Source organism: Cupressus sempervirens, chromosome 3, assembly GCF_028749045.1.
Source record: "Cupressus sempervirens isolate cs-2001-9-10 chromosome 3, ASM2874904v1, whole genome shotgun sequence".
In the NCBI taxonomy this organism is placed as follows: Eukaryota; Viridiplantae; Streptophyta; class Pinopsida; order Cupressales; family Cupressaceae; genus Cupressus; species Cupressus sempervirens.
In genome coordinates this window covers 25,858,287-25,876,221 of record NC_143120.1, presented here as the reverse complement: position 1 = coordinate 25,876,221, position 17,935 = coordinate 25,858,287, and the positions used below count along the sequence as shown (strand labels likewise).

The 17,935-nt window shown below is 34.7% G+C and overlaps 1 protein-coding gene across 1 annotated transcript in view; it reads left to right on the top strand.

Annotated features, from left to right (window-relative positions):
• The window catches only part of LOC149564585 (uncharacterized), a 64,575-nt gene extending 48,365 nt beyond the window's left edge, over window positions 1-16,210 (top strand). The window contains exons 2-4 of the mRNA XM_089816887.1: window positions 15,178-15,421; window positions 15,592-15,699; window positions 16,040-16,210. Coding sequence (XP_089673013.1) covers window positions 15,178-15,421; window positions 15,592-15,699; window positions 16,040-16,159 — 472 coding nt within the window. The 3' untranslated portion in view covers window positions 16,160-16,210. The remainder of the gene's footprint in view (window positions 1-15,177; window positions 15,422-15,591; window positions 15,700-16,039) is intronic.
• The last annotated feature ends 1,725 nt before the right edge of the window (window positions 16,211-17,935 follow it).

Genomic DNA, 17,935 nt, shown 5'->3' with positions numbered 1-17,935 from the left:
CCTAAGGGCTTACAATAGCATAAATCTGGAGAATATTTCTCCTTTTAGCACCTCCTCTCAAACTCCACTCCGAATTGCCTTTTACAATGCCAGAAATCTCCTTAAATAGACCCCGGAGGGTTAAGGACTAGGAGTACATTCTAGAAAGTGCTAGTAGGCATCCACCAACGAAATAGAAGGTTTCAGAAGCTGCGTTAGAAGTCGGTGTAAATCTAGAAGAATCCAGAAACGGTAACCGAACTTTCGGGAGGCATAACTTTTGAACCGTAGCTTCGATTGACGAAATTTTTACATTTTCGAAAAGCTCTTGAAGCACTCTATAGCCCTATGGAAGAGCTTAGCTCGTCCCCCATTTTTTGACCCTTTTCGAGGTCATTTAATGCCCTAAACCTGACTTTGAAGCATTCTTAGGAGGTCTCCAAAACCCAAAAAATTGCAATAACTTTCAAACCGTGGGGCCTATTGACTTGATTCTTTTTTTGGAATGCTCTAAATCATGATTACATTCATCTGGCCAATTCACACCTTCTAGTTTACTGAAATGATGGCCCAAATACATGCTCCTATTTTTTTGGGATTTTCAAATGCACTGATAGTTGAACTATGAGAGTTGGAACCTTTATTTGAGCCAAATGGGTATCCAAAAATGTAAAGACATGAAACAAAAACTAAGTCTAAGTACATCTTTTTGGTTGACACAAGATTGCCCTTATACCTCTGGATGCTCCTGCATCAGATATGAGACTATCCTTACTAACTCATTATGAATAAGAGTTCACAATCAACAAGAAATGCAATCATAGTTAAGACTTGTTTCCATTAAGAGTCTCAAAAACCTACTATACCAAAATACCACCAACATATGTAAGAATGGAGGGGATTCAAAGAACTACTTTCATCACCAAGAAGAGGTAGAAAATGAACCCTCCCTCTGAATCTCAAGCTCCCTCTGAAATTCATATCTCAAAATATGTATCATTTAGTAAACAACATCCTCATGCAGTTTGCATCATCTCAATGGATCCTTTATGTTGGTGCGAAACCATAATCCATTGAGCAACCTTTGTAGTCATCTCTGCTACCATCATCGGCATCTCAAGAGCCAAATGTTTCCCCTTTTTTATCAGCTTGCTGCCTTCCTTGAAGCATCCAACTCTGATCAGTAGAAACACAAAGAAGATACATTGAAATAAATTTGATAATTTATACACCACTTTTCTACTTATATCCATAACTCCTAAAATCCTGTCACTTTGTCTAGAGTTCAAATTAACTATTGTTGGTCCAAATGGTAATTTCCTTAAGTCTAAGCTTGTCAGGTCTATATCTAAGAGAAGGACAAATTTTGAGAACCTGATACAAGCTTGTGCCACCATTTTTAAAGGAAACCTGTCAAAATTTACCCCAAATTTGATTTTGCTCTAAAATTTCTTCAGTAAAATGTTTCAAAAACTTATCAATGGATATATCAGCAAAAATAGGACTCGCATGAAATTTTTTTCCAACAAACTCTGACCAAAATTGCCATTACAAAGTGAGTAGTCTTAAATTTTCTTCAAGGACCTTGATAGATCAAAAGGCATGAATTGAGGCAACAACCATAGAATTTTCACAAAAAAAAAATGACACAACCAAAAGACAAGGAAACTACTGTTACATGTTACTGACAATGTCCACTTCATGTTCAATACACCAAAAGGCATCTCACGATGAGGAACAAACAATAATCACTTTGATAAAAGAGCTTTCTCGCATACATGATAACAAGATTGTCCCCATCTTCCTAAAACCAAGCGGGGCCTCAACGTGATGTCGTCATGGACTCTCTCAACATGATGTTCACTTCCCAAAGAAAAAGAGATATGAGATTATCCTTACTAACTCATTATGAATAAGAGCTCACAATCAACAAGAAATGCAATCATAGTTAAGACTTGTTTCCATTAAGAATCTCAAAAACCTACTATAACATATGTAAGAATGGAGGGGATTCAAAGAACTACTTTCATCACCAAGAAGAGGTAGAAAATGAACCCTCCCTCTGAATCTCAAGCTCCCTCTAAAATTCATATCTCAAAATATGTATCATTTAGTAAACAACATCCTCATGCAGTTTGCATCATCTCAATGCATCCTTTATGTTGGTGCGAAACCATAATCCATTGAGCAACCTTTGTAGTCATCTCTGCTACCATCATTGGCATCTCAAGAGCCAAATGTTTCCCCTTTTTATCAGCTTGTTGCCTTCCTTGAAGCATCCAACTCTGATCAGCAGAAACACAAAGAAGATACATTGAAACAAATTTGATAATTTATACACCACTTTTCTACTTATATCCATAACTCCTACAATCCTGTCACTTTGTCTAGAGTTTAGATTAACTATTTTTGGTCCAAATGGTAATTTCCTTAAGTCTAAGCTTGTCAGGTCTAGATCTAAGAGAAGGACAAATTTTGAGAACCCGATACAAGCTTGTGCCACCATTTTTAAAGGAAACCTGTCAAAATTTACCCCAGATTTGGTTGGGCTCTGAAATTCCTGACGGCTGAATATTTCTTCCATTTCTTCAACAAAATGTTTCAAAACCTTATCAATGGATATATCAGCAGAAACAGGACTCGCATGAAATTTTTGTCCAACAAACTCTGACCAAAATTGCCATTACAAAGTGAGTAGTCTTAAATTTTCTTCAAGGACCTTGATAGATCAAAAGGCATGAATTGACGCAACAACCATAGAATTTTCACAAAAAAAAATGACACAACCAAAAGACAAGGAAACTACTATTACATGTTACTAACAATGTCCACTTCATGCTCAATACACCAAAAGGCATCTCACGATGAGGAACGAACAATAACCGCTTTGATAAAAGAGCTTTCTCGCATACATGATAACAAGATTGTCCCCAACTTCAAAGTGGGTGATAACAAGATCGTCCCCAACTTCAAAGTGGTTCCATAACCTCTATCGATCGAGCTCGCAACAATAAAAAATCAAGGTGTTGCATTGCGCGTTGAAGCCAATAGAGAATATAATTAGAGAAATAAATGTCTTCCACATAGTTGCCTCTTGTAGAGAATAATGAAAGACTTTTGTTTACACTACTGATCAAGAAAAAAATAAAGAACCAAAAAAGAAATGAACAAAGCTGACAATACTACCCGTTTTGTCCAAGACTGATCATTGTAATTCTTTAATTGTCACTAAAATGCATTGAATGTTAATGATTCCACACAACAACCTGCTTTGACTCCTCTAGTATCATGATCACCACTCCACTCTAGTCAGGTGCCAATGGTTTACACAACACCAACCATATTCACCAAGTAATTAAATATAACTGATGAAGTGATCTAATGCTAGAGAGATTCCTCAAATTCCCATGACAAATTCCAAAAGAACTTAAACAAAATTTATCTTGCAAAAGACGAATAAACATAGATCATTGTCCAAGGAAGAGTCATGCAAGAGACAAGGTGATGGAAGGTACATAAGACATAGGAATCAAGAAATATGAAACAACGTGAACAAAAGAGGTCGATGGCTAAATTAGGAAAACTGACAGATGCAAGGAATAACCAAAGCTAGAGAAGAAGAAATCATACATACGATGACAAACATAAATCTTCAATTGTTAAAAAAGCCAGCAAGAATGTTGACACACACATAGTGCCAAAATTAAGTACAAGATGTCAAAGGGTAGAACATCCCACAAACGAGATGATAAAACTTCTATAGAATAGAAACATGGAGATAGGAAAAAAAGAGAGATAAAGAACAACCAAATGCAGAGAATCTCTTAGAACTCCATAGAAAAATAGAACACCAACCATAAACATACATAATACTAAGAAGCTCAATCCAAATTATAGATAAGCCTACCAAATAGATGCACAAAATAATGAAAAAAAATTAACTCCTTTATAACAGTTATCGAAACATGCTATGATACCATGTTGGATATAGAGCATAGAAAATAATGATGATAAACAACAATAAGAAATGAGCCAAAATTGAAACAATAAACACTAGAAATATCCTAGGAAAACCCTTCTAGAATGAAGGGGAAAACCCAGCCACAACAAAAATCATTTTATTGATCATAAAAGTTCAAGTGTACAATGTCTTCCACTTGAAGCTATATATATAACTTAAAGAGAGGCTTTTCACATTCTTACCAAAGGTCTCTTCAATTTCCTAAAAATAACTCTTTATTACAACTCTTCATATTTACATGCCTTAACACATGTTGAATATCACATGTATTTATATTTAATATTACAATTTAATCATAAGTGTCCTCTTCATCTAAAGGCAACCATAACAATAATTGTGTCCATATTTCTAGAGATAAAGATCTTTATCGCAGCTACAAAATCCAACAAAGACAATGGGCAACATAAGGGCTCCAAAATAATGTCAAATGCCTAGCCAAGCCATCAAAGCTTTGTTGACTACCACATAAGTAGTTGCATTATCAGTCACAATATAGACGACATTCGCACACCCACTTCCATCATTAACTCATCCAATATGTTGCACAAAGTCTGCATTTTTCATTTGATAAGTAGGACATATTTTCCACAAGTCAAATAGTGATATTTCTATTAGGATTCAACTTTGTAGTTTTTAGAATCAAACTTGTTGACCCATGTTTCATGAGTAGTGGTTCACACAAACCCATCTCTTATGAGAATGAATGGAACACTCCAAACTCATTGCATCTAGGTGATGCTCACAGAGGTGAAGCATTGGGACTTTTGGGGAGGTCTTTTTTTCTAGTACTACTCCAACTTGAGTGCACTTAACTATGGAGTTTCCTCTATGATTTTGCAAATGGGGTTACAAGAAGAATTAGTTTAACCATGGAGGAAACTCCATAGTTAAGCACATTCAAGTTGTAGCAGTACAGAGATCGGTGACCTCCTAGGAAGTCCTAGTGCTTCACCTCTATGAGCGTCACCTAGATGTAATGAGTGCTAAGTGTTCCATTCATTCTCATGAGAGATGGGTTTGTGTGAACCACTATTCATGAAATATGGCTCATAAGGCTGACTCAGAAAACTACACAGATGAGTCCTAATAGAAATATCACCATTTTTCATTTGATTAGTGGGATCAACTAATCTTCATAATTTCTCTAAGAGTGCCTTTAAATCTCCTATAAGATCAACTTCTGAAACTAACCCACTCTATTTTTTTGTAGTTTTACAAAGATTCTTTTGGATATCCATGTATCACTTCCTAACGAGGAAACCCTAAAAGCTAGGTTGTGTCTTTGATACCAATTGTTGGTATTACTGAGGAGGGGAGGGGGAAGCGAATAACTAATATAACAAACCAAAATTATTTTTTACTTAACAAAAGCTTATGATAAAATTCAATAGAAATGAGAGATGACAAGACAATTGAAATATGCACAAAGAATATAACACAAGATATGTCCTCAATGAAAACCCTCTAGGGAATAAAACCACTTGAATTGTGTCACTGGCTATACATATGTCTTAGTAACAATGCTATCTCATTGATAGACTTTTAAATGTCTCAATGACTTATCTTCACTTTACAAACACCGATTCATACAGAGTTCAACTATGTAATAGCAATCTTGATTCAGTACGATACATCATTCGAAAGAATTTGCACTTTGTATCAAACAATGCATCATATTAAACAAAACTGACATTATTCTTATCTGGTTGTCAAACTAATGTGCACAAATGAATACTAAATGTATCATGAAAATTCAATCTCTCTATGTGTACATTGAGAAAATCCCTACTGTCATGTTTTTACAATATTCCTTACTATTCAATTGAAATGCAACTGCAATGTAGAACTGATTTACAAGTTACTTGAATTGTCTCTGATTATGCTAAAAAAACTGATTGTCATTTTCCTTAAGAAATCATTTAAGAATGTATGTTTGTCTCTATTTTTCACATAATGAATCAATTTAATTAAATCCTTAATCATGGTCCCTTAAGATGTCTTGATCTAAAATCATCAAAGTGAGCTTAACTAATGATTAAGAAAAACTCCAACAATCTACTCAAACTTTGAAGACCCAACTACGGGTATTAAAACTCAATACTACTCAAAGATTCATACTTAGGTTAAAACAAAACCACTCAAATCCAACACAAACATTTAAAGAAAAATTGAGAGACATACAAAACCCTTATCCAAGAACCCTTGACTAGGGTTATAAATAATACAATTGTGCATTCCAAGGAGTTCTATGAGGGAGAATCTCATCAAGGAGAAGCATAATGGAGGGCTGAGTGGAAATTTTTGTCGAGATAAAACCATTGCTTTGATTAGTGAGAATTATTATTGGCCACATTCGCATCAAGATGTCAAGAAGTTTGTATAGAGTATATCAGATGAAAAAGGGAGAAAAGAAGAATATAGGGTTATATCAACCATTACCTGTACTAGAGAAGCCATGGGAGGATATCAGTATGGACTTTGTTCTTGGTTTACCAAGAACTCAGTGAGGGCATGATTCAATTTTTGTGGTGATTGACAAGTTTTCAAAGATGACACGTTTCATTCCTTGCAAGGAGACTCATGATGCTGTTTATGTGGAAGAATTTTTTTCAGAGGAGAAGTGAGACTACATGGTCTACTAAAGAGCATAGTTTCAAATTGAGACACCAAGTTTGTTGGGTACTTTTGGGAAAATTTGTGGAATAAGTTAAAGACAAATTTGAAATTCAACTCAACTCGTCATCGATAAATTGATGGACAAACAAAAGTGGTCAATAAGATGATTGACTAGAGATAAGCCAAAGGGATGGGATTTGATTTTACCATAGGTTGAATTTGCATAAAATAATTCTTTCAATAGGAGCACTAGTAAATCACCATTTCAAATAGTATATGGAAGTAGTCCAAGAAATGCTTATGAATTAAGGAAATTGGACAAAGGGGAGACAAGTAATGCCGAAGCAGAAGATTTTGTAGAACACTTGAAGAACTTGTATGAAGAAGTAAAGAAGCACATTACTAAAATGAATACACAATACAAGGCTAAGGCAGATGAGAAAATGAGGCATAAGAATTTTTAGATTGGAGATGAAGTCATGGTTCATGTGAAAAAGGAGAGATTTCTTTTGGGAACATACAATAAGTTGAAGATGAAAATTTTGGACCATGTTAGTGTTTATGTGAGTTTTTGTACCACTACATAACATATTAGCAATTAAACACTTGATATGGAATATCAAGTCCTCAATTTCTCTCTTGAAAAGTTAATGCTCATGGGACGTGAGAATAACTCCAATGTTCCTTACACCTGTGGATACTCGCTCAATTTATCGATGTGATTTGCTGGTAATCACGTAGGTGGGCTTACGTTATTCATTCGAAGATAACTTGGTTTTTAGTGGAATGATGGTGATGGTGATTCGATGTGAATGCCAGACCATGTTGATGGAGAAGGTGATGGTGAAGGATATAGTGCCAGATAATGTTGATTGCACAAGGAGGAGGCAATAATGCTTCTAATGACTTCTACCTTCCTAACATTTTTAGGGTGAAATTTGACTACTCAACTACTTGCTATTCTACTCCTACTCCTATGAATGGAAAGATTAGCAAATGGACAAAAATCGAATCTAATGAAAGCTTACCAGTGGCTCCACCTCCATAGATGTAATGATTCAAAGGAAAAGAGAACTAGTTTACCACAAAAGGCTCCCTAACCAATGGCCTAGTTGTAGATCCCTATCAAACATTCACTAACATCACCATACAATTAGCCATCTACTTCTACTTTAACAACACGAAATGAAATCCTAATTTAATTTGAGAGATGAGAAGAACCATGCAATACACCAAAATGATCATGTATATCCACCATGTGAGCCACAACAATGAATAGAGAACAATTTTGATAGTATTTTGGCAACAATTCTCCAACATAACTCTCCCACAAATGAGAGCAAAATGGCTTATATAAAGGCCAAAATTACAACCGATGGTAGAGCTAAAGAAGCAAAATCAACGATCCAGATTGAATCCTAGAAACCCTAATTAGGGTTGCCACCCTATCGACCAATGAGAAGATGCCACCTCATTAATAGACCAATGAAAAAAGTGGAAAAGTGGCAACCAATGAGAAGGCACCAAAATGGTGGCCAATCAGAAATACACTTGTCCTATCCTAGAAGAAAGGGAAACTACCACTTGGGCTTACATCAAATGATCTTCTAATATAAATCTCCCTTTTTCTTTCATTCTTTTAGGTAGGGCAATGAACCTAGCTAGCCTTTCATTGACTTTTTCCATGGGAGGACAAGGTGTATGCTTTATCTTGAGCTCAGCCGATTTCATCATGTTGCTTGCTGCTTGTAGTGTCTTCTCGTGATCCTTCTCATATTCTTTTGCAAATCCAATAAAGGAATTGAGGGAGGAAAGGGTGTTCAAATGTTTCTTCTTGATAGAAACCTTTCCTAACTCGTCCAATCTTGATCCAAGTTTTGTCTCATTGGTATCCTCTTCTCTGATGTCTTCAAAATCAAGTGCGACCCCAACGTCGCTCATCATGGTTGAAATGGAAGTTTCGATGCTTGGACTATGATGTGCAACTGCCTTCTGTATATCTTCTTTGCCAAGGAGGATTGTCCTTCCTTTAGTCTGTCCTTTACCTGTATCATGTTTACTATACCAACATTGGTATTGGTTATTCATCTCATTTTCGAGAAGAAAGTTATTTTGGGCATCATATCCTCTGTCTTTCTTAGAGTTTGTTCCCTTAGGATTCTTGCTTGCACTAACATCTACCATCTTGTTGCCATATGACAGGATGGTAAAGTGGTGGATAATGAATGCAAGAATAACCAAGCGAGACTATCTAGACAAGATCGAAAGAAGGAAGTCAGCTTAAGGACCCCTTTCAACTCTAAATGATTAAAAGTCACCTCTACCAATAGCTAGATCTTTCTTTTGGAATTTAGGATCAGACTTCGAGAATTTCAAATCCCTTACAAATAAGACCTTCATTGTTTATTTCTTCACCAACAAAATCGTCCAATCTCAAGGAGAAAATCGCAACCCCTCATGAAAATCAGAATTTTGTCTTCCACAAATTTTGGCTCTCACAAAATTCGGCTCCCTCAAAATTCACCAACGAAGAAGAGTGCAAATCTGCCCTCAATCATGGAAAATCGCCAAACATAGAGATCTTTACCATGAAGAAATTTGCCAACAATAATGCCAATTTGCCCTAGCTGGAAAAATAACCCAAAGAAGATGTCAATATGCCTTAGGAAAATCACTCAAGGAAGAGAAAATCTGCTTCAAGTCAAAAATTTCCTAAGCACCAAAGAGGAGTGAGGAATGAGGAAATGAGAGGAATGAGTTTCCTCTTATACCCAACTTGCTCATCCTCCCTAGCTGGTCGACTAGGACCCTGGGAGCAAAAATAAATTAATTAGAACACAAGACATGGCCCCCAATTAAATGCTTAGCCCAAAATTAACTTTTCCAAGATGAAATTTACTTTTAAAAATTGCCAATTAGACCAAAATTGCAAAAAGAAAGTAAATAATGCCTTGGAGATGCTAAATGTTTACATTTAATGATGACTTAGTAATTAATGTCATTAAAATTGGATTAAATTACCAATTTCATTAAAGGCTTAAAAAATTTCAAGACAATTTAAATCCATTTAAAGCTAATTTTTTTGCAATTCAATTCAAATCGATTTTGCCAAGCAATTTTAGTTTTGACAAAAATAAAATCATTTCTCTAGAGTCTAAAATCGATTTTGCAATTTGATTTCATCATCACAAAAATTAATTTTCTCACTGAAAAAAATCAATATTTTCCAAATAACTTAAATCTAACAAAAATTTATTTTTTGAAAATTATTCAAATTTGCACAATTATATCCAAATTTTCAAAAAAATCGTCTAAGTACAAAATTTACAATTTTATCCTGCCAAGTGTGGTTCTTTGAAATTTGTTTGACCTAAGGATGAAATTGGTCATTCTGGAAAATCAAGTTTAGAACCGGGTGAAAATAAATCTAACCCCCTCCCTTCTGGCTTGAAGGTGTCCAAGACTTGAAATTTTCAAAAAATCAAATCAAATTTTTTTTGGACAACTCAAAAATTTGCCAAGGCGATTAAAAAGGGGGTCCCCAAAATTTTTGGGGCGATGGTGTGAAAACCTCACAATAATAAGATAGTGAAGAAACATGATTCAAAGAATCCCTCTGAAGTGGAATTTCCTAGTGAACTAAATATTTTACCTGTATTTAATATTTCCAATCTGACAAAGTATCATGAAGGAGGTGTTGAAGATGAGGTCACAAAAGTACAGTGAAATATTCTAGCAACTACTTCAACTACATAAAAGATTGAAGACATTTTGGGTAGTCATATTGGCAAAAGCACCAAAAACAAGATATATGAAGTACATATATGGTCAAATGGAAAGGAAAACTTGTTCAAGATTCATTAGGGCTATTCAAGAAGGAGGTTAATTGTCTTAGTTTTCCTCTTAACACTTGAGATTTTACAGAGTCACTTCTCAAATTACCTCGGGTGTAAAGGAAATCTTGCATCCTTAAATCCAAGTCATAACCATCAAAATATATCAACCCAAGCATTTGGAACCTTGATGAGGAGGTTTTGAAGGTATCTGAGTACTTAAGGCCTTGGGAAATACTAGGTAACTTGCACAAATTGGTAAACTTGTAGTTGGTACATCTATACACCACCCTTACCTCTGCATTAGATTTTAAGGGTTATCTCAATACCGAGTTGTTATTTCTGGAAGCTTGCTATTTTTAGTAAGTTTATTGTTCAAGCTTAGAATGTTTTGACTTCTTCCCTGGAGATTCTTTTTTGATATATCACCCTACCAGTTAGTTCCATTGGAATCTCAAGTCTATTTCTGAAATTATTAAAAATAATCGATTTTGGCAACAGGGTATAAAAACTTTGAACTCAGTTTTGAAGGCTTTTGAGGCTCTGAAAAGGGGTCAAACCTCATCTGACTAGAATTTGCACAAGGTACTTGTTATAGAGGAATTTGTGGCATTTCCAAAATGAGGCAATAATAGTAAATTGGAGCAATTGGTGACGAGTTATGGTCTTCAAAAGTTGCACCACCTAAAATGGACAAAAATGAATTTCCTTCAAAATTTCTTTTCAGATCCAAAAGTTGTTGGGGACTACTCTAATGTAATGAACTATGAATAATAATAATAATATTTTAAGGTTGGTCAACCTTAGGATCTAGATTTAAAATTTCTAGAACTGTCTTAGGTGGTGGAAAATTGTCTATATAAGAAGGCCCTTAGAGTTTTCTAGGACATTTTGGGAAAATATTTTTATGGTAGCTCTAACGTATAAAAAATTGTAAGGAAAATGCCCATGTGGCTGTGCATGTTATATTTCTAAAATTTGTATTTCTATACTATTGGAGATAGTAAGAAGCCCATTTTTTGTTCTTGCAACTTGCTGTTATTTTTCTACTTTTGTTGTGTGTTTATGCTATTAAGGGGAGTGCCCTTCATCACAAATGAGGATAAAAAATAATCAAATCAAAAAAGAAAAATTCCAAGATTTTCACAAATCGAGTACCTGCAATTAGGAAAAAAAAACCCAAAATTGTCGAGATAACTAGAAAAAACTCAACGAAAATCTCGGAAAACAACATCTAAGGGATAAAAAACCAAGGCCAAATCAAGGCATGATTGACTGCCTTTGAGAAACGCCTTTAAAATGTCTACCTTAGAGAAGAAGTATGAATTTATCAAAAATTTTGTAGTGTTGTCTCAAGTTTGCAAATTCAAAGTTACAAACAACAAAATCACCCACCAATGTCCTAGTTTGAGCTTTGACAATGAAGATTGAGATTGGAGACAATGCGGAAGAAGAAAACTGAAAGGTGGAAATGATCACACGTGAAGAAAGAGAGCTTGAGGTAAGAACTAGAACCACCTCATTTATAGTTGAAAGTTAAATATATTGACATTTGATGGTCTGCAGAAAATTTAGATTCTTCGATCAAGTGAAGGTGAATTTTAGTGACCACAATGTGAGTGAAGCACAAATAACATCCTTCGCACATTTCAAAATGAGTGACATGCTCATGGATGGTGGGAGAGCTATCTCACTTCATGCGTGACTTGAAGAAGAAATTGACAACATGTAGTTGGCTTTAAGATCATTTGAGGAAGAATTTTTTAATCTAATTGATCATGTAACAGTATTGATTGTCTGCAAGCTTTGGGTAGTGATAACTTATAGAGTGGATGAGTTGATAGTTGTGTTCTTGGCAGTCAGAAAGTTCTTTAAATAGATTTTGTATCATCAAGGAAATTAGCATGATAGTCTGATAAATGGGCTGACCATCTTTGGTCTACTTCTATAATAACTTAATAAGAAAATAAATTTATATTTTTACTCTTCTACCTTGTATGCATTATAATTCTGTTCACTATTTTAAGTATTAATTTTATCAGATTGGAAATTAAACATCTATAAGCTAAGTTGTTGGGTTCTTTCAAAATTGACCATATTCTTGTACCAAATGGACAAACCTGCCATCCTAGAAGGGTACTCGTGATGCTAGGACCCTAAAAAACAAATTTTGAAACTATAAACAAAACAATTTCTCACGTGTTGAATTAGAAACTATTGACTCCTCTAGCACTAATCTTGTATTCTTTTATTAACCTGTGCATATTTGTAATGACTTGATTGAATGAGTAAAGACCATGTGAATTATCTATCTTGTGCAACATTTGCTGCAAGTATATGATTTTAAGAACAATCAATGAGACAGGCATAGTTTGCTACTTAAACTCAGTAGACCAAAAATTTTCAGTTTGCTGAAAATTTGAAAAATAAAAAGTAAGTAGGAGATATTTTCACAGCAAGTCAATTTCTGATATTGCTATCAGAATTTAACTGTGTAGTTTTTGAGTCAAACTCATTGACCCACGTTTCATGAGTAGTGATTCAACACAAATCTGTCTCTCATTATAATAAATAGAACACTTAGCACTCATTGGATCTAGGTGATGCTCACAGAGGTGAAGCACTAGGACTTCCTGGGAGGTCACCCATCCCAGTACTACTCCAGCTTGAGCGTGCTTAACTGCGAGTTTCCTCCATGGCTAAACCCACTTTGCTTGCAACCCCATTTGCAAAACCTTCACCAAGTGTTATGCTTTATAAACCAATCATTAGAAAGCCCCTAAAGCTCATCAATTGATAAGTAGGAGATATTTCCACAGCAATTCAATTTGTGATATTGCTATGCTATCTCCTACTTATCAATTGATGAGCTTAAGGGGCTTTCTAATGATTGGTTCATAAGGCACAACACTTGGTGAAGGTTTTGCAAATGGGGTTGCAAGCAGAGTGGGTTTAACCATGGAGGAAACTCTGTAGTTAAGCGCACTCAAGCTGGAGTAGTACTGGGTTGGGTCACCTCCCGGGAAGTCTTGGTGCTTCACCTCTGTGAGCATCACCTAGATCCAATGAGTGCTATGTTCTGTTTATTCTAATGAAAGATGGATTCGTGTTGAATCACTACTCATGAAACATGGGTCAATGAGTTTGACTAAAAAACTACACAGTTAAATCCTGATAGCAATATCACAAATAAAAAGTACTAAATTTTTTGAATAAAACATTAATTTAATGCAAAATAAAACTATTAAAGTATCAAATGAGTTTTGGGGACAGCACTCCTACCATGTTCTTGTTGCATTATGTAGGCATGACATGCAGAGCCCTCATCCAAACCCAAATGAAGACCTTCAAAATCCATGACCTTCGTAGTGCTTACTATTTTCCTGATTTTAAAGTGTTTTAATCGACACTTTTGATGTGCAGTGGAAGTCAAGGCTCTTAATCATCAAGTACCTAATGAGAACTTGCTAGAAAACAAGCCAAAAATTGTCAAAAACTCACTATAAAATCATGCATGTTAATACACTGATAGTTTGTTGTGATTTCACAGCAACTGCCCTAGTCTGCTAACTATGGCTATAGAAAATGCTTTGCATGAATTGGGGTATATCATAATAGTTTTGAAACTGTTTCATATCTTGCCACAGTGGTAACAAATATAAGAGTTATTGCAATCAGAGGATAAAACATTATCTTTGTTCATCACATTTTATCATCACTTATCACTCACCATGTTGCTTGGGCTTGCAATCTGAATGAGAGCATATAAATGCACACGAAGTGCTAGACTTTATAATCTTTAATTTAAAATAACATTATTACTATATTTTTATCGTCTTCACAATTTTCTATCAAATTTAAGTCACCATCGTTTATATATTCTGTACTTTATCTTGCAAATTATAGATATTTTATATATATGGCACGGCCAAACACAGCTGCATTGTATCCAGGGAAGAAGATTGCAGTACCAGAGAACTTGAACTGAAACCTGTACCCAGTATCATATCCAAACGGACAAGTTAAGATATAAGATCTACATTATGCCTTTTTGGCAATTTCCATCCATAGATGAGCTTACCTTTCCTTGCCAAAGAAGATACTACAACTTACATGCTAAATTGCGAGAAAATGTAGCTAAGATCCCTAATATATTGTTTATTAGCTGTTACATTTTAGAAAGATTGGCCTTTTCCTAGCAAGTGGCAACAATATTGTTGCAGGTGTGATGTTTGTAAACAAATATAACATTTCAGTCCTGAACTATGTCAACTGGATAACCTAAACTTAACTAGAATGTGACCATTTATTTGATGACATACTTGATTATCATTACTTATCCGGTCTGAACATATTTCTCATATATCAAATGAAAATAACTCTCAATTTGCTTCTCCGGTAGAATTCTTGAATGAGCCTGATGAAAAATTTACTCTCTCCAAACAATTCTTGATTCCAACCATTCCAAAGACCATTAGTAATCGATTGCCTTGCTATTCAAATGACTGGTGTGACATACGGAAATCTAACCCATTGCCACTTGCAAACTAGTCTCTCCATAATTGTCAAAAATCGGATCTTTAAGTATGTTATTTTTTAAGATGCTAAGTTGGACTGTGCTGGATTTCTTGATGTGACTTTGAATTTCTCATGAGATTTTACGTAATAGATTATAACCATATTCTATCATTTATAATTTCCATTTTTTTACTTTTATTTATGTTGTAGATGCGAGATTATACGAGGTGGGATGGAGAAATACCTTACTCCAATGGGGCCAACAAAATTACATGTAAATCCTATTTTTGAAATTGGTCCTCTTGAACCTCGATTCTCTGAATGGTTGGCATTTGAAGGTATCAGTGTGGATGAAAAAGGACGGCAACATTACCTTGATGCAAGTGTAGCTTATAAACGGGCTATCCTAAATGCCATTGAATATCTATCTAAATTTGGATATTCGAGGGAACAGGTGCATCATTATTAACTTCTGTTGATAACTTCTTTTTAACTAATATGCATGCATATATCACCATTAATGTCAATCTGCTAAAAATTGTTCTCACCCTCATAATAATAATCAGTGGGCGATACTTCTTATCGTATATGTGATCAAAATTATAACACACAACGTAATGACAGGTTTACTTGCTCTTATCATGTCGTCCATGCGAGGGGAGATTGGCAAGCATCGTGGATACCCCTAATGCTGTTGCAACAATTGCTATTCGAACGGCAATTTTTGATCAGGTTGATTGCAGCCCTTACTTTAAATTTGGAAATAGAAGGGAGAGCTTGATGAATGTATGGATAGAAAAATTGAAATTCGAGATAGAAAACAAATGAAATGTGGTGTTTATTTATAATAAGCATTAGAGCTTGCAAGTTTGTAATCTGTATGAAGGCTTGTTATTTTCAAATTTTCTAGTATTTTCCAGGCTTTAAAGGGTTGAGATTTTCACAGATGAACATTATAGCATATGTTTCAAATCAACTGTGTATTGAAATTTTTTCAGGATTGCTTTTCCACATATATTTCTGTACACAAGTTTAACTTAATAATAATGATCTATTACTGTTTTGAGTGTAGGATATTCGACCACGAAAGCAGGATGTGCCAATAGGTCCACAGCTAATCAAGAAACCGGATGTTCTGAAATGTACCTATGATGGAACACTTCCTGTCACAAAATCTCAGGCTTCTGTTTGAGCACTTAAATATGTTTTCTAAGAAATCGAGGAAATACAAAAATGTGTTGGTCATAACAATTATCTTGACAATCTCACATTGGGTAAAACAAGCAATGAATTTACTTAAAATTGCAGAAAAACATAATGTATTTTGTAGTTCACATTTGTAAAATATAATCAATATGATGATCTAACTAGAAATGTGTCTGTAGCCTGCACCCTGTTTTGTGAATTATGATATATAATATTTCTCAACTGGCGACTGTTAACTTTAAAACTAAGCTTATCTGTATTGTAGTATTTGCAAACAGCATGGAAGCACGTGTATTATTGTTGAGTTTGGTGTGGAAACCACCTAGCCCTGGACAAAATAGAAAAGTTAATGGAGAATGTACTTATAGATGGCAAATAAGAAAGCAAAATGAGGAGAAACTTCCTTTCAATGCAATTCTCCTATAATACTAGTAAATATTTCACATTACGTATCTGTCGTGCTAGACCAATGAATGGTTTGATCCCTGCCATTTTCAAAAAAAAAAAATTCTAGTCACTATAGATGCTAAAACGCTTGCAAAAAGAATTAAAAGAATGTAAAAATAGCATTTTTCCTTTTTGTGTTAGAAGGAAGCAATTGATATGTAGATTTTAATACTTAACTTTTATCAATCATAGAGTTCCAAGCTATTTTTCAATTTAGGAAAAAACCATTTAAAATTGTAGCTTCTTCACAAAATATTGTCATTGAATATCTTATTCCATGTATTTTTTAAGATATCACTTATTCAATTAGTATGGATCATAGTAATTACTATCACCCTTGCAAGACTTTAGGGTTGTTATTTTTGTTAAGGGTTTGAATCTGCCAAACCTTTGGAAACCCTAAATCTTTATGTTGTCCTTTAGATCCATGTTTTAATTTGTCATTGACTTGTTATGGTTGGTTCTTGGTTACTTAAGTCACAACATAAGTCGCATTGTCAAATTGACTAGACTCTTGTCCTAATGATCTTCAAAGTTTATCGGCCACACAAAGCTTTCCAAATGTCTTAAGCCATCTCTACTTGGTTCATGATGTGGCTTGGACTCTATACCTCATTCGAGTCAATTGTTTCTTATTGGTTTTGTGGTTTCCCAAGTCTATGTTCTAAGCTTTTCTCATAGATGTGCTTACTTGTATGTTTGGTCACTTATTGATGTGTCTTGTTCTTGCCACTTATCATCTCTTCGTGCTTTTGCAAGACCATATATGATTTTCATTTGTTCTATAGTTTTGAACATTAGGGTTAGTATTCTTAGGAAATGGTCTAGATTCTACACAAATCACCAGTACCTAATTGGTTTCACCATTTTGCATGTCTGAATCTGTCAAAAGTGTGAGCTCTACAATATTGAAAAATGGGATCCACTTCTCCTTTTGTGATGAAAACATAGACAAAGTCAACTTTTTCTAGCTTGGGCAACTCTTATTGCTTTTGCAATTTAAACATCCCACCCAATTCCAATTGCCTCGAGCGAAAAAAAACCAAAGGTGCTTTTTTCACATTTTTAAAATTGTGAAGTGAGTTCCTTGCCACTTTGGAATTAACCTTGAATTGAAATGATCGAAATAGAATGCTAGCAAGTAGAGGTGATAGATCTAGCATGAAGAAATGTAAATTTATGAATATGCTCTTGAAGTTGAAATGTAATCAAGTATGTAGATGTAATGGTTTTGACTCAACTTCAAAGACCCTAGAAAGGAAATCAAAGTGAAACCAAAACCTTTATGAATTTATGTGCTTGAAAAATGCCTTTA